Here is a 23,369-nt window from a genome sequence, read left to right on the forward strand (position 1 = left end):
GGCAAATCCATTAAAATAACTGAATAACTGACAGTTTTCAGGGTCAGAGGTTTCTTAAAATATTGTTTCTCACAGTGCCCTAGGTCTTACAAATGAGAAGCCTTTACCATTTCCTCTGTGAGCGTTAGAATGCCATGCGTGTAATCTGTCACTCTTTTGTCTCTGTTCAAATAATTATAAACTGCTGTGATATTTGGTTATGTGTATACATTCAAGTTTCTCTCCCCATTTTTTAACAGTTGTATTCCCTTTTCTGTTCAGAATCAGGTCTTTGCGTTTAAGTTCTTCACACTTGAAAATAAGGCTGAGAATTCTCATAGTATTCCTCTAAGCAAACAAAGCATATTAATCATCACATCCTTTGCTTACATTTAATAGTAATATGGTGGGAGTACATTATCTGTGTGCCATGAAGGCTGTTGTGTAATTGCCTTAAGGCACTCAGCCAGGACGGTCAGCTGGGTTCTGGCCTAATGACTAATGCCGGGTACCTGCAGAGTCATGGGTAAGCCATGTCAGCTGTGGTTCTGCTCTGGCCCTGCCCTACATCATGTCCCAAGCCCTAGGTCTTCATTTCTGGATCAGGGCCAGAACCGCAGATTAGCCACAGGTCGGGGTCTGTGGCTTCGGCGGGATTCTTCTGCTTTACCTTCAGAGCTGTTCCTCAGTGCCTTTTGTCACCAAAACCTCTTTATTTTAAATATAGAAGGCATAAATATCCCAGCAGACCAGCCAATTACTAAACTGAAGAATTTAGAAGACGTTGTTGTTCCAACTATGGAAATTAAGGTAATTTACTATTAACTGTCTTGATTTTTTTAATTGAACTAAATTCTTCTCCATTAGGTTAACTACTTGACATCAAAGTGGTTAAGACTGGGACTTTCATGTTTCGTCCTATAGTTTCTTTACAGACTCCCTTTATCTAAGCCTGAAAATACTCAACGGGTTCTCCTGCTTTCTTTTCTTTTGCCTTCAGTTTTACACCTTCCAGCTTCCTTGTGAAGAAGGTTTGTAGACTGTTACCTTCAGTGGCCAAAAGAAGAAAATGTTCTATGTGCTTTTGCCAAGATTAATTTTTAACTGGGCAAGAAAGTCCCTAAATGCTTTATATTTTAAAGTCTCTGTTAGAATGTATTGACGATCATGTATTATGCTATTAAGTAATACAGTACACGTTACAGTATTAAATTAACTGTAATATGCATGATACTTTAGCTACCTTGTGCCGATCTTTTATTGCTAGAAATACCAAGTTGGCAGTGATGTATGTAATAACAGAGGTGATAGTTTAGTAACGGACTGTTAACTACAGAGAACACATGGTGACCAGAGGGGAGGTGGGCGGGGGATGGGGATGAAGAAGGGCACTTGTCTCATGCGCACCGGTGACGTATGCAAGTGCTGAATCCGTATCTTGTGCACCTGAAACTAACAATAACTCTAACTGGAATTAAAATAAAAACAAAAATTTTTTAAAAGGATCATTTGACTACATTCTTAGTATATGTGTTATTTGATTGGAAAGGTAGGTAGCTTAGTATTTCCTGAAAATGCCACAGTTAGCAGTATTTCAGCCTAGAGTAGCACTCTCCACACTTCCCTAAAAATTTACCTTACTATGTTATTGTGAAACATTTACTGTTTCTCAGAGGACTTAACCTTGACAAAGTCCGCCGTGAGACCCGAGAACAGGTTGAATCTTCAGTAGCTTTTTGGCAACACTCTTGTAACACTGTGCACCCCAGGGTTAGTGAGAGATGCCTTGAAAGGTGACTTGTGTAACTTCCCAGCCTTTCCGGTGTTGAATTCTGTTTCTTTCATTTGAACAGGAAGCAGATTACCACTTGAGCTCTTAACCCACAGCATGTTGTCGTTCATTCCTCTGTTTTCATATTTAAATTGTCATTTATAATTCATTTTCCTTTAAAAGCACATAGTGTACCTGACCTGTTCTTTCATTTATATGCTTCATTAGGTGGACCCCACCGGAGAATACAGAAATCTGGTGACTATAGAGTCATTTAAAGCAGAATTTCGTTTAGCAGGAGGTTTAAATTTACCTAAAATAATAGACTGTCTGGGCTCTGACGGCAAGGAAAGGAGACAGCTCGTCAAGGTGAGACTCCCCTCCAGTCGGGCAGTCCATAGTAGCGTAGTGACAGAAGTCAGAACTGCAGTTGACATTTACTTCCTGCTTTGCATCCTTATTTTTCTTCTCAAAATCTGTAAGTGAGTAAAACTTACACAATATAAATAAGCATTATTTTCTAGAAGCAGATTGCTTTTCCTAAATTTTGTGTGTCTCTGAAAGGTCAGCATTGTAACAGCTGACTGCAGCAAATGAACACTTTGGACATGTACAGATATGATGAGGTTATCAGTCCGCTTGCTTGTTATGGAAAAACCGTTTAGGTGACTTGCTTCTTTTCTTGAAGAGTTCAAGTTGAAGGGATCTTGAGTGTGGCACTGTGCCAGCGGCTAGTAAATCTGTCCGGGAGGGGCCGGCATTCCTCCCTCACTCAGCTCCCAAATTCTCCTGGCTTGCTGGGAGGTCGTGGAGGGGGACAGTAGTACCTCGTGCCTTCCCAGGTAGCCTAATTCCAGAAGCAGCAAGGGGGGGCATTTTTCTAAACTGGTCTGCCTCCCTAGTGTTACAGCTTACTCTAAATGAAAGACCAGCATTAGGTCTTAGTCATGTAAGAGACTGTGAAGAGGAGGACGGGTGCTCACGTAGATTTCTGAGTGCCCTCTTGTCCTCGTGTGGCTCTCTGTGTGATTTGATCATAAAATGGACTGTGCCCAGTTGTTCGTGCTCTGATTACTCTGAAGGGCCGTGACGACCTGAGACAGGATGCAGTCATGCAGCAGGTTTTCCAGATGTGTAACACGTTACTGCAGAGGAACACGGAGACCCGGAAGAGGAAACTGACCATCTGCACATACAAGGTGACGGCTTCACGCTGCTGCCCCTTCGGCAAGAGCCTAGAAAAGATGCCATTAGCCAGACAAGGGCTCAGCCAGTGTTTTCTGAGAGAGCAAACATTTTAGACTTTTTGGGCTACGCAAGGTCTCTGTGGCATGGTCACTAGAAAAATACACATTGTGGTTGGTGGCTTGGGAGTCTCGGTCCTTTTGCCTTTTGGCCGTCTGCCGTGATAGTCACGAAACCCTGCTTTTCCCTTAAGTTAGTTGAAGTCTTTTGTCAGGTCACATACAGCATTTGGAAGGGCTGGTTCCTGACAAGACGAGTGGGTTCTGTAGAGGTCTAAGAGCTGTCTCAGGCTCAGCAAGTTTAAAGTAGAACTTTTGGTGAGTAGCTGCACCCCCAGAATGACCGCTCTTCACAGACCAGCGAACGGCACTGCCTTCACCCAGTTGCTCGGTCCAAAGTCAGGAGGCGGTCTGTCTTCTCCTTTTTATTACTATTGGAAATTTCAAACACATAATATAAAAGTACATAGAATAATGAAATGAACTGCCTTGTACTGGCACCCGGTTTCAGTCGTGATCAGCTCAGGATAATTTGTTTCATTCTACTTCCACCTACTTCCTTCCCTTCAATATTATGTTGAAACACAATGTCCTGTCATTTCATCTGTAAACATTTATTTCAGTGTGTAGTTATAGAACATTTTTTTAAAAAAAAAACTAAACAGAACCACAATACTGTCATCACTCCTAAAAGAGTAGTAATTCCTAAATATCATGTAGAAATATCAGCATCATTTTAAACTCCTCTCTCCCTTTCTCTCCTTCCTTTCTCTCTCTCTCTCCCCCGCTCAGATCTCACACCTGTCCCACTAGCCAGTCCTTACCAGCCTGCTTTCCCTCGAGTCCCTGGTACTGCCTCTGCCCTTCCCGCCCTGCAGTCCCGTCTCTTCTGTCGAGTCTCGCCATCCCCTTCTTCCCTGGCCCCGCCAAAGGTCCTTTACTCATGGAAGCTGGGATGGTCCATTTAAAAGAGTCTGAGACAGAATCAATCTGTCCATTTCCTGTTCTGGACTCCAGATGAGTTCACTTAGCCCTGAGTGAAGGGATTGGCCTTTGCTCGTCTCTTCGCAGCTCCATCCGCTGCTCCCCGCCCCCTCCTGTCCGCCTGCGCAGGCTCTGTCTTCTCACCTCGGCGCAGCTGCTCTGCCTGCTGTGGCTGACATCTGCCGGTTTGGGGTCACATCAGGGCTTCTCTTCTCCTCTCGTCCTGGAATGCTCGTCCCCCAGACCCTGTACAGAGGTTTCTCTCCATGTCACCTACTCAGCGAGGCCTTCTCTGACCCTGCCTCTCTTAGTCACTTTTTAAAATGCCTCTGTTGTTCTGTTAAACACATAATAGACTCTCCGCAAACACAGTTAATAAATTAGTGAAAGGCGTTAATACACCAGACAGGTCAGCACATATGAGTATGTTAAAATAAAAAATTGATGGAATGAAAGATTCTATAAAGACAAGTGGCCAACTAAGAAAAATGACTTTAATAATAATAACAAAGGATTGCTACAATATTAATAATAGTAAGGGATGTATAAATAGCTGTCACCAGCCAGTTGTAGAGAGGCTAACATGGCAGTAGGAAAATGGGTGTAGAATACAGATAGCTCAGGAAGAAAATATTAAATTTGACTCCGCCTTACTGGGCATCTGAAAATAGAAATCAAAGCCACAGTGAGATACTGTTGCCCGCCTCTCAGATCAGCACAGTACTGGGTGTAGAGACAGGCACAACCACTTTGGGTAGTTCTTTGGCGATACCTGGTTAACGAAACAGGAGACGCACATGCCGTGGCCCAGGGGTTCAGTTCCTGGTGTGCATCTGTGCCCACGCAGTGGTGTTCTTACACGGTCTGCGGTTGCTGAAGCAAATGATCTAGGGTTACACGTACTGATGCAGCTGAGGGTAAAGTAGTGTTGGGCAAAAAACAAATTGCAGAAGCCTTCATGGAGTATAATAGTCTTTTATTTAAAGCTTAGAACTATCTCTGTATATACTGCTTTGAAATAAAAATATACCAAAAAATACATGAACATGAACGATAAGCAAGTTAGCAGTCCTCTTGCTGGTGGGAAAGGGCAGGAGGCCGGGGAGGGGCACGCAGGGGAGCTTCATCTCCTTGCGGCAAATGTGAGAAAATCTTAAATTTCATAAAGCTGTTTAGTGGGTAACGGGGTATTTGTTTATATCATTTTCTGTACTTTGTGTATGTTTATATATGTCATAAGTTTTTATATTTCCAGTAAAATTGCTAATTTTATGTTCAGGAATATATTTCCTCTTCGTGTAGCTAATAAGACTCTAAAGCAAGAATACGTATACTTTTAATTATCAAAGTATATTAGTTTTTTTTTTTTTAAGATTTATTTATTTGACAGAGCGCAAGTAGGCAGAGAGGCAGACAGAGAGAGGGGGGGAAGCAGGCTCCCCACTGAGCAGAGAGCCTGATGTGGGGCTCGATCCCAGGACCCTGAGAGCATGACCTGAGCCGAAGGCAGAGGCTTAACCTACTGAACCACCTAGGCGCCCTCAAAGTATATTAGTATTAAGGTTATATTCAGTATTTTCCAAAGTGAAATCTTCAGATTGTTTGATATTAAAAGTATGAGGGGTGCCCAGGTGGCTCAGTCAGTTAAGAATCTGCCTTCAGCTAGGGTGCCGATTGATCCCAGGGTCCTGGGATCGAGCCCCGCATCGGGCTCCCTGTTCAGTGGGGAGCCTGCTTCTTCCTCTCCCTCTCCCCTGGCTTGTGCTCAGTCTCTGACAAGTAAATAAAACCTTAAAAAGAGAGAGAATGAGGAAAGCAGGTAATTCCTGTGCTAAATGGCGTGAACTGTGGCTCAGTCACAGATGCTGCTGAAAGACCTAGTCAGCAGGAGTCACAGGGACTGAGAGCAGGTCCTAGGAGTGTCAGCCGCAGGCTAGAACATCTGATTTTTGGAGCTTGAGTGTATTTTCCATTGCTTACCTCCAAGGAGTTCTGTCTCCTCTGGACAGAATCAGGGATACACCCGAAAGAACTCTTTTCCATGGACTGGCAGTTGAGTGGCGGTTACCTGCTCTTCGGACCCTTCCCATACTCAGAAGGCATCTCCTCTGTGATGCAGGTGGTTCCGCTGTCCCAGCGAAGCGGCGTTCTCGAGTGGTGCACGGGGACCGTCCCCATCGGCGAGTTCCTTGTCAACAATGAGAACGGTGCTCATAAGAGATACAGGCCGAAGGACTTAAGCGCCATTCACTGCCAGAAGAAGATGATGGTGAGTGACCCTCGCGAGGAGCGAGGTTGTGGGCCGGTGCGCCGCAGCTGACCCTCTCCCGCGTCAGAGCACACGGTGTCTCCCTGGCGTCCGGCGCTGATCCTAAGGGAGAAGGCCGGCCGCCAGCACGAAGTGTGTGTGAGCGACACAGGGAGGTCTGTAAGCTCTGTAAAGTGCCAGCCCTTGTCTGATGAGTGATTGGGCATCCGGTGGAATGCTAGTTTGCCTCCAGTGTGGGGTAAGTGGATTCTTAACAAAACACTAACTAAAACCAAAAAACAGATAATAATTTTTATATAAAACTGATGGACCTTTTAAGACATTGGCCATATCACACTAGCCTCGTGGCCTGACGTTCACCCGGCCTGTCACGGTATGGACGGTATGGACGGTATGGACAGGACGTGTCCTTTCTCTGGACACTGCATGCTCATTACCCCATTTTACAATGAGAGGAAGTTCAGAAATTGGACTTGCCCAGGTCAAGGAGCTAATGGTGGAGCAAGGATTTGAATCTTGTCTGTCCAACCCTAAAATGCGTTACTTTTCCTTTTACTGTGTTTTGTGATATGCAATTTTTAAACTGGGCGGCAGAGTGCCATCATGTAATGGACGGTGGTCCCGCGTACCATGCAGGCCCGGGGAGGAAGTGCTTCGTTCCCCTTGTGACGGGCAGGAGCGGAGTCAGATTCGGAAAGCTTCGGAGGGGAGTGGCCTTTGAGCCGAGATGACTGAGTTGGTTTTCTAAGCAGAAGGCACGCGCAGGCAAAGGGAAGGAGGCCTGCACAGGCAGATAGCTGAGGCCTCGGTTTTGAGAAGGAGATCAGTGAGACTAAAGCAGTAGCTGTTACTCAAAAAACGGAGGGTTGCTTCATGAAATGCTAAGAACTTGGTACTTTATCTTGAAAGCAGTAGAGAACCCTCGAGAAGGACAGCTATACCAGAGTTGCATTTTAGAGAAAGAACTCTTGAGCCCTGTGGGCTACATTTTTGAGAAGCTGACTAGAGGCACGACACGGGGGCCGTGAATGCAGACGAGCAGCAGTAGGAACGGGGAGTAGGGGTGCCTACAGAAATAGTGGGGAGGCAGGACTGATGGGGTTCGGTTACTGATTAGAAGTGGGGTTGGGGGAAAAGTCATCCGTGGTGCCCAGTGTTTGGGTGATGGGGGCTGGATGGAGGGCGTCTACGGTGTAGAAGACAGAAGTGGCTGAGGTTCCCTGAGGAGGAGAAGGGAAGAAGTCATTGGGGTTTGGCAGTGACCTGGGTGATGATGCTGAGGGGGCGGTGGGAGACGCAGGGCAGGCCGCAGTGTCAGGAAGGCAGCTTGGCCGGAGATGCAGCTGGGGGCGGCGGGCACAGGGAGACGCCGGAGGACAGATCTGAGGCGCGTCACCCATTCTGGCTTCCCTGTCTCCTCTTGCGCCCCTGGGGCTCTGTGACCTCAGACCATCAGGAGGTCTGGAGCCGGTTCTCCCTGTTCTGTGTTTGCTTCCGCATGGATAACAGAATCACTCCAGTGCGAAATGCATGAAAACAAACAACAGTCCCCACTGGTGTGTCTCCTTCCAGGAAGATTCACACTTGAGCCCTGAAGGGCTTACACCTTGTCACTGTCCCTGACCAGACCGCTGGCTGCTGGGTAGACACCACCTTGTTCATCTCTTTGTTGCCTCCGCATCCGTGGAGCTGTTTTCAATCCAAAAACTCTCATGGACATTAAAAGTAGTTAAACACAATATTGAGAACATTTTGTATTTGATCTTTTTAAAGGATGTGCAAAAGAAGTCTTTTGAAGAGAAATATAAAACGTTCATGGATGTCTGCCAAAAATTTCAGCCGGTTTTCCGTTACTTCTGCATGGAAAAATTCCTCGACCCAGCCGTTTGGTTCGAGAAGCGACTGGCCTACACTCGCAGCGTGGCCACTTCCTCTATCGGTAAATGCTCCGTTCCGCCATGTCGCTGGCCGCTTTCTCAGTCACGGGGGGACGGTACCCAGGGAGCCCGTCAGCCAGGCCGCCCTCATCTTTCCACTGTCCTGCTTCTCCTCCGTCCCGGTTCTCAGCTTGTAACTCACCCTCCCGAGCTTCTGCAGGAAAGAGTTCTCCTAATCCGGGGAGAGAAGACTGGCTCTTCTTTGTTCAGTAGTGAATATGGCGTATTTCCAATCTTCCCTCAATAGATTATTTTCTGAGATCACCTTTGGGAAATAATAAAACCCATGATAACTATATTTAACTTACCTCCTTTAACACTTGTTCTTTTGCACAGAATTCTGTTATCACTAAGTGACTGAATCTATTTTTTTAATTACTTTTCAGTGTTCCAGAAATCATTGTTTATGCACCACACCCAGTGCTCCATGCAATCCGTGCCCTCGATAATACCCACCACCAGGCCCCCCCAACCTTCCAACTCCCTCCCCTCCAAAACCCTCAGATCCTCAGAGTCCACAGTCTCTCATGCTTCGTCTCCCCTTCTAATGTTCCACAATTCACTTTTCCTTTCCTTCTCCCAGTGTCCTCCATGTTATTCCTTATGCTCCACAAATAAGCGAAACCATATTTAATCTATTTAATAGAATTTTATGTTTGGATTAGAAATCATGATATATATTCAAATACACAGTGCACACTACCTATTTTGGCCTTTTTTTAATTAGTAAGAGAATGGCACAGCTAGACGGGGCAGTTAACAAAAGCCTAGAGTATGAAAACTAATGTTGAATACCAGATATCTTCTAATCTATTAAATTTTAACTAATAACTAAGAAAGACCATCCCTCTATCATTTAGGCAGGGCCCAGGAAGACAGGGCCGTAGTCAGTCTCTGTACTGACCAAGTTCTAGGTCATTACAGAACCCTCTGCTGGGCCACAGTGAGAATCACTGATCTGATTCAGCTGATTCAGTTTGTAAAAAAGAAAGGAGACCCAGTTCAGGACCGCGCCAGCCGGGCGCATGGGCGTCCTCATGCTGTTTTTCATTAGGTCACAAGCGTTCGGGCATGCCATCATCTATCTTCAAAACAGAAATGCAGTTTTCCCTGGACATAAGCCTGGTGAAATGAATTAATGATTAATTTGTGTTAAATTTAAAAGTATAGTCAAAATATTTGAGGGGATATAATGCCTTGCTAAATAATGGGTCTCAACTTGAACCACACTAATTTTCAAGGGATGACTATTTTTAAATGTATGCTTTTTTAGCACATCACCTAGAATTTGTAAAATGCAGTGTTAATGAAAACAGCTAACAAGATGCGATTAAGTCAAAGTGGTAGGTTATGTGCATATTCTGCTTGAAGCAGGCCAGAAGCCGACACTACTTAAGAGTCATGTTGTCAGTGGTAGCAGTAGAAATTATGGATGGATGTGTTCTAGAAATAGATGATCCCAGTGATTTCAGGTTGGTTTCTTTTTTTTTTCCCAGTTGGTTACATACTTGGACTTGGTGATCGACATGTACAGAATATCTTGATCAATGAGCAGTCTGCAGAGCTTGTACATATAGATTTGGGTGAGTAACAGAAGATCAGAAATGCATCTTTATTCTGTTTATTAAATATTTAGTCATAGAAATGATATCTGCCCCCAGGATGCTACAAGTGTGAGGGAGACAGACCAAAGTAATAAGTGTTTAAAAACAAAAACACACAAACACATGCTGGAGGGAATAGCTAACTCTGTTGAGATAATGAGTGGAACTTATTACAACAGGCGATATTTAAGCCAGGTCTTAGAAGAAAGGAAAGAAATCCAGACAGGAGAGAGCAAATCCAAAACGGGGACTCGTGGGGATGTAACCTGTAGGAGCTGTGAGGCGTCAGAGATGGCCAAAGTTGAGTAGCTGGAGGGGTAGCTTGGTATTAGACTGTAAAAAACCAGGCTCAGGGTTTCAACTTTAACCTGTGAGACAAGGGGAAGTAAAAGAAGATTTACTGAAGGAGGACATGATCCTCCTTCAGTAAATTTAATTTATTCCTGGAGAAATAACTTGGGGAGCAATACTGGGAGTGCTGAGACATGTTCGGGGCTCGTATCCTAGTTAAGACAATAGAGGACTCAGACGAAAGCTGTGGAGGTCAGGAGTCCGGCTGGGGCGCGTTTTTGCTGTAACCTGCAGCGGGGACGTTAGATGTTGGCTACGGTGGGAGAAGGGAAGCCGGGATAACTGACGTTTCTAGTGAAGGAACGTGGCAGGTTTTGTGGAGGAGGAGAAAGCGGGGAGTTCACTTTTGCATCTTGTTTTTAGGTTTTTTTTTTACAGAATTTATTTATTTATTTATTTATTTTAAAGATTTTATTTATTTATTTGACAGACAGAGATCACAAGTAGGCAGAGAGGCAGGCAGAGAGAGAGGAGGAAGGGGGCTCCCTGCTGAGCAGAGAGCCTGATGAGGGACTCAATCCCAGGACCCTGAGACCATGACCTGAGCCGAAGGCAGAGGCTTAACCCACTGAGCCACCCGGCACTGTTTTTAGGTATTAATAGGACTTCCAGGTATAATGGGCGTTTAATACTTAGAGAAAGCAAAGGGCTTGAGCATAATGATAGAGCTGAGAACCTTCTGCTAGTAGATGTCATTTGAGGTCACTGGTCTTGAGGAGGTTCTGATCTTCTGTATCATCCTCGATAAAGAAGACTGAGGACAGAAACCTAAGGAATGCCAGCTTTGAAAAGCCTGAGTCAAAAAAAATTCCTGACTTGAGGAATAACAAACAAGTCACGGGAAAGAGAAGGCAGGGGTATCTTGGAAGGCGGCGAGGAGGGGGGGTCGGCAGGGGGACGGGAAGTTTCCATGAAGGAAGAAGTGCTCAGACTACAGGTCAGGTAAGGTGAGCACTGAAAACAGGCCTTTGAATTGAACAGTTAACCAGTGCTCACGGCTTAGGAAGTAATTTGGATAGAATGGAAGAGTGAGGGGCGCCTCAGTGGCTCAGTAGGTTAAGGCCTCTGCCTTCGGCTCAGGTCATGATCCCGGGATCGAGCCCTGCATCAGGCTCTCTGCCCTGCAGGGAGCCTGCTTCCCTCTCTCTCTCTGCCTGCCTCTCTGCCTATTTGTGATCTCTGTCAAATAAATTAAAAAAAAATACTTTAAAAAAATGGGAGAGTGAGATTGCAGGAAGGTAAGGACTGAACAGGAGTTAGGAGGTGCAGCTGTCCACAGGAGGTCTAGAAGGACGGTAGAGGCATTCGCTGCAGAGATGAGAGACATGCTTCAGCCTTTTTTTTGTTTTTTTAGGTGTCTTTGTTGTTGTTGTTCATTTGCTTTTCTAAGAGGAGAGCGGAGTGAACATGTTCTATATTGATACGTTCTGTACTGAAAAGCTAGAGGAGAGAGACGGAGATCCTGAAATAGCGAGAGGAGTTCTGCGGCATATGGGGGTGCAGTCGGCTTTACACGGGAGGCACATGAGCTTTTCTCCTGAGAGGAGGAAAGGCTTGAGCTAGAGGGGAGAGAATGGGAGGGAAACAACATTTCCTCCTCTGTTTTCACTGAGCAAATGAAAGCATGCTTGCTGGCTGGGCGTCGGAGGGAGGGTAATTGGCCTTGTAAAAACAGTACGGGGCAAACGGGGCTCTATGGAGGGGAGACCCGAGCTGAGCGGAGATGGGGAACAGACGGCGCACTGGCGCTCGCCTACCGCGAGGAGCCTGGTTTGCTGCGGAGCGAGTTGAGTCTTCACGTGCGTCCTTCTAGCCTCCCTGGTGTGTCCGTGGTAGCTGCAGATGTGAGGCAGCAGTGAATGGACTAGGAAAGGAAGGGATCTCGCTGAGTTTAAAGTCTCTCTTAAAGATTTTTTTTCTTATTTATTTGACAGAGACACAGTGAGACAGGGGGAGTGGGAGAGGGAGAAGCAGGCTTCCTGCAGAGCAGGGAGCCCAGTGCGGGCCTTGATCCCAGGACCCTGGGATCATGACCTGAGCAGACACTTAACACTGAACCACCCAGGCACCCCGACAGACTCTTTAATAAGGGGGTAGAAGAGATTTCAGTTAGAATGTGGAATTTAAGATTTCAAAGAAGGTGTGGTATTAGGAAGTTAGAGTTCTGTTTTGTAGCACATGGAAGTCGCTGCTGAGAGAGTAAGATAGCGTTCCGTTAGAATAGAGGAGATGACATATATTACATGGTTTTTCCCTAGAATGAATTCAGTTATACGAAGTCACAAGAGTAATGACCGCTGGAGGCACAGAGTGGGTGGGAGGGACGTAGGCGAGTGTGACAGATCTTGGTGGTGATGGGAATATTCTGGACTTTGCCTGGATCAGTGTCCCTGTCCTGCCTGTGATACTGTAATGCATGGTTTTGCAAGATTGGGGAAAAATGAATAAAAGGTATAAAGGGAATTTTCTATTTTGTATATAGTATCTTATGAATGCATATCAATCTATAGTTATCTCAGAATAAAACGTTTCATTTAATAAAAAATTTTAATATATAACTATATGCATGTATACTTAAATACATAGAAATTAGGATTATAGGCATATTTTGCACTTCAAATCCTCATCACATTTCATTTTAAGAAATCACGCTTTAATCTAGAATTTCCCTATGTCTAGAAGTAGTTATGCTTTTTAAATTTGAGGTGCCTAACAGTGGCCCAGCAGAAAGAGAAAAACCACCATGAGCTCGGGTCCTACGCAGTCTCGGGCAGGTGATCTGGGGCCTTTGCGCAGCTCGCAGGCCCCAAGGGAGGGCAGTCGGTTTGCTCCGGAACCTGACCGTGCTCTACTGTTTACTTTAGGAGTTGCTTTTGAGCAGGGGAAGATCCTCCCGACTCCTGAAACGGTTCCTTTCAGACTCACCAGAGATATTGTGGACGGGATGGGCATTACTGGTGTTGAAGGAGTCTTTAGAAGGTAAGTGTCTAAAACAGATGGTATTTCATGTCAGCATTATTCAGATTATCGATTTCCATAGATTCTAGGGTTCACTGCTAAGTCACCTTCCTTCCTCAGGCCATCTGGGACCTCACCCCGCATCCCATACAGAGCTGTCCTTCCTTGCCCGCTCTGGAAGCAGCTTGCCTCCACCATTCATGCCTCTGTCCGCTGCTCAGAGCTCCTCAGGCGCCCACTGCTGGGCAGATAAGCTCTGCTCCAGGAGCATATGCTGGCTCAGTTCCTGCTGAAAGCACTTCGTAGGTCCCTGTCTTTTCCCAGGATTGGTCCATGTGCTCAGCTTTTACTAGAGTAGATTCTAGTCATGTGAACTAACAGTGGTCAGTGACCGAAAGCCATGTTTCATAGTAGTACTGTGTGTAATTTTAAAGCTTAGCTTACATTCACATAAATCATTACATTCCTTTCAAAAACATTTACTGAAAACCCAGTCTGCCTAATGTCATGCTCTTTGATATTAATTTGGGAATCATTAACAAGAACAGTCTCGGCCCAGTATACACGAATAACAAGGATGAAGAGATGTTGGAAACACTGGTGTGTAACAAAATCCATTTTTGTAATGTGTTTGTAGATGCTGCGAGAAAACCATGGAGGTCATGAGAAGCTCTCAGGAAACCCTGCTGACCATAGTGGAGGTAAAGTAAAAGGAAATCTTGAATATTTTAAATCTTTTAAAAATTTTTAACTTACTGGGGCACCTGGGTGGCTCAGTGGGTTGAGCCTCTGCCTTTGGCTTAGGTCATGATCTCGGGGTCCTGGGATCGAGCCCCGCATCGGGCTCTCTGCTCAGCAGGGAGCCTGCTTCCCCCTCTCTAGGCCTACTTGTGATCTCTCTTTCCATCATATAAAAAAAAATTTTTTTTAAGATTTTATTTATTTAACTTATTTATTTAAGAAAGAGAGAGCAAGCACAAGCAGGGAGGAGGGCCAGAGGGAGATGGAGAAGCAGGCTCCCCACTGAGCAGGGAGCCTAATGCGGGGCTCCTTCCCAGGACCCCAGGATCACAGCCCGAGCTGAAGGGGGCTGCCTTACTGACTGAACTACCCAGCCACCCTGAAATCTTTATTTCTCTGCTGTTAGACTGTGTATCTTGTTAGGATGTCACTGATTTGAGGATCGGTGCTTTATGTTAATGTGGTGGGATGACGCCAGGCAGCAGGAGGGAGTGGGGTGTGCACATCAGGAAATAGTGGTTCAGAAATGCCTCCAGTCCTTCCAGGTTTTGGGGCATGTTACAGCATCGTAACTCATCTCTAGTATTTAATTCATAAACCGGGCAGGGACAGTTGTGTCTTCACTCTGTCCTGTGGCATAACTTGCTTTCAGAATGGTTTCCGTTGGGTTTTGGAGAGAAATCATTAAATTATATCGCCTTTACCCCAGCCCAGGTTCAGAATGTGTAATCACTGCCTCGTGTTGATCAGGAAGAAAGAAAAGGAAGTGATGCAGATTTCTAGTGCTTAATGGCATTAGCTCTACCCCAGAGAGAATTCTGTCCCTTAAAGCAATGACTCACCATGCTGGTGTGTGGGGCAAGAGATCAGGTGTTTCCTGCACAGGGAAACGTGGGCGGCGGAACACAGGGCTGACCTCACTTACAGTATCAGTGCTTATCCTCTAACCCCTGGTGCTCGGCGGGCTGTACTTGAGTATTACCTGCACAGCTCTTAAAAAATACTCACAAAAATACTCATTCAAAAAATACTCATTCAAACCATACTTCCAGGGGTAGGGCAGGGACATTTGTGTTTTTTGTTTTGTTTTGTTTTTGTTTTTTTTAAAGATTTTATTTATTTGACAGAGAAATCACAAGCAGGCAGAGAGGCAGACAGAGAGAGAGTGAGAAGCAGGCTCCCCGCCGAGCAGAGAGCCCGATGCGGGGCTCGATCCCAGGACCCTGAGATCATGACCCGAGCCGAAGGCAGCGGCTCAACCCACTGAGCCACCCAGGCGCCCCACATTTGTGTTTTTTTAAAAGCTTTTGCTATCCACTGGGTGGAGGCCAGGGATGCTGCTAACCATCCTATCACACACAGGACAGCCCCCTGTAGTAGAAATAGTAGCCAAAAATGTTAGTAGTGCTGGCACTAAGAAACCCTGCTCTAGCTTAATCAGTCTGTAGTCCTTTATTGTTTTCATTCAGCTTCTGTTTTGATAGTAAGATTCAAATCATTTTTTGAAGTACTCTGGTTCTTACTTGAATTTAAAATTCACAAATATGACTCCTAACAGAGCCCCTAGTGTTTGAAATAATTTGTGTTGTTTCTCTACTGAAACCCAAGATGGCCATATAGGCTCCTTGTAGTACTAGAAGCCTCCATCCTTTTCATTATTTGATTAATAAAATGTACCTCCCTGTGGGTTCAAACCTAAGCCATCATCACCTTCATATAGACTGCTGCTATAAGCAGAAGACATCACACACAAACCTAACGGTAATCACAAATCAAAAACCGGTAATAGACATGCAAAAAGAAAGAAATCCAAGCATATCATTAAACTAACAACCATGAAAGAGAGACAGAAAAGGATCAGAGAAAAACTACAAAACCACCACAAAACAAGTAACAAAATGGCAATAAATATCTATTAGTAATTACTTTGAATGTGAATGGACTAAAAGCTTCAATCAAAAGTCACAAGATGACAGAATGGATAAAAAAAAAAAAACAAGACCCATCTATATGCTACCTACAAGAGACTAACTGCAGACCTAAAGGCACCTGCAGATTCAAAGTGAGGGGATGAAGAACCATCTTCATGCTAATGAATGTCAAAAGAAAGGGGAAGTAGCAATATTTATATTGGACAAAATAGACTTTAAAACAATGACTGTAAAAATAGACAAAGAAGAACACGGTATAATAATAAAGGGGACAGAGGGCGCCTGGGTGGCTCAGTCAATTAAGCGTCTGCCTTCAGCTCAGGTTATGATCTCCATGTCCCGGGATTGAGCCCCATATCAGGCTCCCCGCTCCATGGGGAGTCTGCTTCTCCCTCTCCCTCTGGTTCTCCTCCCCATTTGTGCTCTCTGTGTCTCAAATAAATAAAATCTAAAAAAAATAATGATAATAATAAAGGGGACAATCCAGGATGAAGGTATACAAAATTGTAAATATTTATGCACCCAGCATGGGAGTAACCAAATACATAAGACAGTTAATAAGAAACGTAAAGGAACTAATGAATAGTAATACAATAGCAGGGGATTTTAACACCCCTCTTACATTTATGGACCAACCTTTGAAACAAGATCAACAAGGAAACAGTGGCTTTGAATGACCAGCTGGATCAGATGTACTTAACAGATATATTCAGAACATTCCACCCTAAAATAGCAAAATCCACATTATTTTCAAGTCACATGGAACATTCTCCAGAACAGATCACATATTAGGCCATAAAACAAGTCTCAACAAATTAAAAAAGAATGAGGTTATACCATGCATCTTTTCTGACCACAATGCTAAGAAAATGTAAGTCAACCACAAGAAAAAAATCTGGAAAGGCCATAAATACATGGAGATTATGTAACATGCTACTTAAACAATGAATGGGTCAACCAAAAAAATCAAAGAAATCAAAAAGTACATGAAAACACAATGGTAAAAAATCTTGTGATCAGCAAAAGCATTTCTCAGCGGAAGCTTATAGCAATACAGGCCTACCTCAAGAAGCAAGAAAAATCCCAAACAACCTAACCTGAACACCTAAAAGAGTTAGAAAAAGTACAAACAAAACCCATACCAGTAGAAGGAAAGAAATAATAAAAAGTAGAGCAGAAATACATGAAATAGAAGCTTAAAAAAATAAAGATAAGTGAAACCAGGAGTCGGTTCCTTGAAAAGATCAACAAAATGGATAAACCTCTAGCAAGACTCATCAAAAGAAAAAAGAGAAAGGACTCAAAATCACAAATAAAGGAGAAATAACCCAGAAACACAATTATAAGAATATTACGAAAAACTATGCCAACAAATTAGACAACCTGGAAGAAATGGGTAAATTCCTAGAAGCACCTACCAAAACTGAAGCAGGAAGAAGTAAAAAATTTGGACAGACTGATTACCAGCAAGAAATTGTTGGGAGTTTTTGATGACTGATTCAAATAAAACTCCAGGACCAGATGGCTTCTCAAGGGAATTCTCCCAAACATGTAAAAAAGAATTAATACCTGTTCTCGAACTATTTCAAAAAATAGGAAAGAAAGGAAAACTTCCAGAGTCCTTGTATGAGGCCAGTATCACCCTGACACCAAAACCTGATGAACATAAAAAAAAAAAAAAAAAAAAGAGAGAGAGAACTACAGGCCAATATCCCAGATGAACATAGAGGCAGAAACCTTCAACAGAATATTAGCAAACTGAATCCATCCAGCATTACATTAAAAAAATCACTCACCATGTGGTCAAGTGGGATTGATTCCTGGTATGCAAGAGTAGTTCAGTATTGCAAATCAATCAAAGTGAGACGTTGATAAGAGAAAGGGTAAAAATCTTATTATAATTTCAGTAGACACAGAAAAAAGCATTTCACAGAGTATAATATCCATTCATGATGAAATCCCTCAGCAAAGTAGTTTAGAGGGAACAGACCCAACATCATAAAGGCCTGATATGAAAACCCACAGCAAACATCATCCTCAATAGGGAGAAACAGAGCTTTCCTTCTACAGTCGAACTAGACGAGGATGCCCACTCTCACCACTTGTATTCAACATAGTCCTGGAAGTCCTAGCCACAGCAGTCAGACAACAGAACGAAAAGCATCCAACTTTGTAAGGAAGAAGTAAACTTTCACTGTTTGCAGATGACATGATACCAAAAACAGAAAACCCAAAAGATTCTACCAAAAACTAGTAGAGCTGATAAATGAATTCAGTGAAGTTGCAGAACAGAGTCAGTGTGCAGAAATCTGCAGGTGAGCAGACGTTCCACTTTGTGCTTCCACCGTTTTTGTGTTTTTTAGGTACTTCCGTAGGCTGGGACCATGTTTCATTCTAGGCCATGTCCTGCACCAGCAGTACCAAAATCTGCCCGCTGTTTCATGCTGTTCCGGGCAACCGCCAGGGACACGAAAAACTGGGGGCAGTGACTTAGAATATATGCACTTTGTGCCAAGTTCCAGTGTTACCATGTGACGTGGCTTTAGAGTTGAGAGATCCAGACCAGATTCACCCACAAAAGGGACCTTGGGTTGGGAGGAGCCTTCAATAGAGTATACCCTTTGTTTTCGCCAGTGGAATTTAGAACTCATTGAGAGAAGAAGAAAAAGCCTTAAAATAGAAATCCAAATGTTAGCTTTATTGCTGGTAAAATGATGGGTGAAATGGCCTAGGCCTAGGCTTGCTGCCGCCGGCCATGTGGTCAGTGGTCAGCTCCCACAGCTGACCTCTCAGTTGGCATAGCCTACCCTTGTGCAGGACCCTAGTGGTGAAAAGGGGGACTATTCCTGAGCTCTTTTCAAAAGAGTTGAAAAGAGCTCAGGAATTCCTAGTCAGGAAACTGAAGGTCAAGGGATGTCCCCAGCCCCACTCAAGGAGGGGAATGGATTCGGAAAGGGAGAAGCATCCCAGAGCATTATGCTAGCCCAGTGTCCTCCACAAGCAAACAAAGTATCTCGTTGGGTTAAACCCCCAGTCACCTACCATTCGACCAGCCCGTGCTATTTTATCACCCTGGTTCCTCTGTCATCGGAAAGCATAGCGGTCTTCTGATACATTCTGTCCAGGTTCTCCTCTACGACCCCCTGTTTGACTGGACCATGAACCCGCTGAAGGCTCTGTATTTACAGCAGAGGCCGGAGGACGACACTGAGCTGCAGTCCACTCCCGCTGGAGAGGACCAGGAATGCAAACGCAATCTCAGGTGAGCCGTCTGTTACCAGCGAGGGCCTGCTGGCCTTCCTGTCCCCAAGGCCCGTGACCTGTCTCACCTCACCACAACCTGTATGTTTGTCCTTAGTGACACTGACCAGAGTTTCAACAAAGTAGCGGAACGCGTCCTGATGAGACTGCAAGAGAAACTGAAAGGAGTGGAGGAAGGAACGGTGCTCAGTGTCGGGGGCCAGGTGAACCTGCTCATACAGCAAGCCATGGACCCCAAAAATCTCAGCCGGCTCTTCCCAGGATGGAAAGCTTGGGTGTGAGCTAGCATATGAATTTCCTTTCCGCTCAATCTTTCCAAATTATACTGTGGCTTTCATTTTTAACCCAACCAACAGACTCTGAATAGGTCTTAATATTTAACCAAGCGAACTATTTACTGTGTTTTTAAAAAAATGTTTAATACTTGACTCAGTCACATAAAGAGGAGTTGAAAGTCTCAAGGAAAATCTCCTCTCTCAAATTTTAGAAATAAGTGGCATTCCTGCTCTACTTCTAGGCTAAGCATTTGTTTTTTCTTCTCAAGTACATGCCTGTATTGTTCAGTAAAATCCCTGATAGAGGCTTTAGCCAAAAATGGAAGCAGCTGGAGGGCGGAGCATCACTGACAGTGTTTGCTCAAATACAGAAACTGCTGGACTGAGGTAGCTTTTAATTAACACTTTTTTCAGATATTGTATATGAATGATAAATTATTTGATACTCATTTATAAAAGGAAGAAAAAAACTTTAAAATTGTAACCATCTATATTTCATGGTAAAGCCACATTAAAAATAGACAGTGTTGAAAGCAAGTTAGTACTTAAGAAATATGTCTGGATTTTCAGTTGGAAGATCACCCATTGTTACTGAATAATGAAGCTGTTACATTACAGAGAACACATTTCTAAGACATAGTATGGTTTCTCTTCTTAAAAATGTATATTGGGTCTTTTCATTCTGTTCTTTTAAACCCTTCTGTGCTTTCTCTCTGATGACTTTATATCTCTTCTAGTTTATAAATTCTCTCGTCAGCTGTGTATAATCTTTTTAGACTGTTCACATGTTTCTTTTTTCAAAAATGATTTTTCATTTCAGGGTGCCTTCCTGCATGGCTCAGTCGGGTAAGCGTCTGCCTTTGGCTCAGGTCATGATCCTGGGGTCCTGGGATGGAGCCCCACATTGGGCTCCTCCCTCTCCCCCCGCTCATGGTTTCTCTCTTAAGAGAGAAATAAATTCTTCTTAAAAAATTGTTTTTCTAAGAGCCCCTACATTATATCAAATTCCTATTGTTTGTATCTGTCAAATCTTTTATTTGGTGAAATGTTTATCCATGTATTTTGTAATTTTGGAGGGTGAGCTTCAACCAAGGCTTTCTCTGTGGAAATCTTGAGTGACCTGGGTTAAGAATTCATTCCGGAGAAGTTTTCTGGAGAACTCTTCTTAAAATTATTGTTTTGCATTTCAAATTATAAACCTATCCTGGTATATCTTTTTCTTGTACACTGCCTAAATGAAGATTTGGTATGTGCAGGAAGTTTTATTACTATAGTAAATCAGGGGATTGTAATAAAGTCTTTAAGAAAGCCTTGAAATCTTTGTAGATGGAATAAGAAATTACTAGTTAGATGACAATACAGGTATATGAATTTGTAGCTGATTCTTGTTAGTTGATGTATGCAATTCTATAACATTAATCTTCTCATCAGCCTGGAGGTATGCCGTAAGTTTCCTGTCCTATTTCCAAATATTCTTAATAATAGTTTTGAAAAGTTGGCCAAATTTGCAGATAACAAATCTAGGAGGAATAGCTAATCACAGGTGATAGAATTAAAGATTTTGACAGGAACATGGTCTAGAAATGGATAGTTTTTTAAAGTATTAATTACTCAATGTGTTGTAAGCTAGGTGCCCCCCATACCTTCTCTGTAGCATATCACGGCATGTTAGGTTATTCCAGCTTGCAGCTGGAGGAAGTGAAGTTTAGAGAAATGAGTAACTTGTCCAAGACCAGAATATAGTACACTGAAGGTACACGGGTAATAAGGAAAAGAATCTAGGCTTCACCAGTCAGTTCAGTGCGAACCAAGTACAGCAGCTACCAGATAGGCTAATACATCGTAGACCGAGAACAGTGTTGTCTGGATTCAGGGAGATCATCGCCCTGACACCTCTCTCTGCTGGTCATCCCACCGCACGGTGTCTTCTTCCAGTACACATTTAGAAAATATAGGCACTTAGAAATGCTGATGATTTAAATATTCTATAAAGGAAGTCAAAGCAGAGAGGGAAAAAGGCTGGATTTCTTATTTGCAATAGGCAGTTCTTTAAAAAAGTAAGAAAGTATACGGACTTGAAATATAGAAAAATGTGCCATTTCAAATATTTTTTTTGCACTTTAATGAAATTGTATATTTTCTGTAGGTTTATTTTAGTACCATCAAATGTATTTCTTTACTACACTCTTACCAGAATCTGGTTCCACTATTCCCTGTTTTTGAATAAATAATTGTAAAAGAAAATATGTGCTAAGACTCATTTATTTGATTCGGATGTTTGAATGTTGTGAGTGTTGTGTGTGCCCGGCCCAGGCTGGTTCCCAGGAAGGCAGCGGTGAGCACGGCAGGGCAGTCGACCCTTGAAGAGTCTGCAGTTTGGGGCAGACCCACCACTTCCAGGCCTGTGTCAGCTGCGAAGCTGCCACCCACAACCAGCTCAGGGGGCTGCGTCTCAGTCTAACCTGCCTGCTGGTCTCGCTTACCTGCCCCATCACATAAAGGCAAATAGATAGATGTTCCTTGTTTGGGCCCAGAGAGTGATCTAGTTCACATTTCTAAAGTCTGAAAGATACCTTCTGGGATATGACAGATACAAAGGTCCTGATATTCTGAATGTGAAGTAAACATTCCATAATATTTATCATTTCTTAAATAAATTCAGTCCTTCAGAGTATCAGGCTCTTATTTCTGTAAAAATGAATTTTGCATAAATACCATAGAGTCAGATTTTTATAAAATTTAGATTCAGAATTTGGTGAGGAGGGAGAAAATCTTATACACTGAAAATTATTTCCTAAAAAATTCTGTAACTTGCCCATGAGGTACAGCATGCATAAGATTTCTAATGCAGCAATATGTAAAAAGGTGTACTTTGTGCACTTAGGCACAGTTTGTAATTATAAAGCAGTGTTTCTCGGGGGTGATTTTGCTTCCTGACTCCGCACCCTCACAGAAGACATTTCACAGTGTCTGAAGGGATTTTTTGCTGTCACTCCCATGGGGAGAGCATGGGACACTAACACACAGTATTGAAAGTGAAGGTCAGTGTTTCCAAACTGGCACAGAAACGTGTAGGAGAGAAATGCTCATGATTTTCCTTGGCTCTTGCCATGTGGTAAGTGTGTGTGCACCGCTTGTCTTCAAATAAAGTGTGGCTCAGCATTTTTTAACTGTGGTAAAATATGCATAACTTGACCAGCCTTGACTAGTTTCTTAAGTGTACAGCTCAGTAGTGCTAAGTGCATTCAGTGTCGTGCAGCTCGTCCCCCGTGCCCTTCCCCCTGCACAACGGAAACCGTACGACCAGTCCACAACTCCCCAGTAAACCTCCCCTGTGGGTGGCCTTGGCAACCACTGTTCTAATTTCTGTTCCTAGCTACCTCCTATGAGTAAAATCATACAATATTTGTGTTTTTGTGACTGGCTTATTTCATGAACATAATGACCTTAAGTTTCATTCATGTATGTCAGAATTTCCTTCCTTTTTCAAGACTGAATATTCCATTGTATGTATATACCATTTCTTTTACCCATTTATCCATCAATGGACACGTGGGTTGCTTTCCCTTTTGGCTATTATGAATAATGCTATGAATATGGCTGTACAAACCTCTCTTAATATACCAAAAGTGGGACTTCTGGATCCTGTGGTAATTAAATATTTTTTTGAGGAACTATCATACTACTTTCCATAGCAGCTACACCATTTTACGTGCTTATCACCAGTGTACAAGGGCTCCAATATCCACATCTTCATCAACACCTCGTTTGTTTTTGTTTTTATAGTAGCCATCCTAATGGGTATGGCTGAGTCATTCTTAGAAGTAATAGAAGTACTGTATACTTTATACAAATCCGATGAGGGCCATTGCAAGAACTAACAAGTTCTATGCAGGAATATAAGCAGAAACCCTAGCCCTAACCCAGCAGAAGTCAGGGGTTTTATTATATGCAGAGGACTCAACTACCAATTACCAGGCACATACCCTAACACCTAACTCTAACCCCTAAATTTAACTCGAACACGAACCCTTACACTCTGGAGAAGTCTCAACTGCAAAACA

At 43.5% G+C, this 23,369-nt stretch overlaps 1 protein-coding gene across 1 annotated transcript in view; it reads left to right on the forward strand.

Moving 5' to 3' along the window:
• ATM (ATM serine/threonine kinase) overlaps positions 1 to 21,549 on the forward strand; it is a 122,684-nt gene extending 101,135 nt beyond the window's left edge. The window contains exons 56-65 of the mRNA XM_004764400.3: positions 707 to 789; positions 1,979 to 2,119; positions 2,833 to 2,949; positions 6,098 to 6,247; positions 8,021 to 8,186; positions 9,681 to 9,767; positions 13,004 to 13,118; positions 13,735 to 13,798; positions 18,895 to 19,031; positions 19,128 to 21,549. Coding sequence (XP_004764457.1) covers positions 707 to 789; positions 1,979 to 2,119; positions 2,833 to 2,949; positions 6,098 to 6,247; positions 8,021 to 8,186; positions 9,681 to 9,767; positions 13,004 to 13,118; positions 13,735 to 13,798; positions 18,895 to 19,031; positions 19,128 to 19,311 — 1,244 coding nt within the window. The 3' untranslated portion in view covers positions 19,312 to 21,549. The remainder of the gene's footprint in view (positions 1 to 706; positions 790 to 1,978; positions 2,120 to 2,832; positions 2,950 to 6,097; positions 6,248 to 8,020; positions 8,187 to 9,680; positions 9,768 to 13,003; positions 13,119 to 13,734; positions 13,799 to 18,894; positions 19,032 to 19,127) is intronic.
• The last annotated feature ends 1,820 nt before the right edge of the window (positions 21,550 to 23,369 follow it).

Source organism: Mustela putorius, unplaced genomic scaffold, assembly GCF_011764305.1.
Source record: "Mustela putorius furo isolate JIRA1106 unplaced genomic scaffold, ASM1176430v1.1 tig00000198_pilon_pilon_pilon, whole genome shotgun sequence".
Lineage (NCBI taxonomy): Eukaryota > Metazoa > Chordata > Mammalia > Carnivora > Mustelidae > Mustela > Mustela putorius.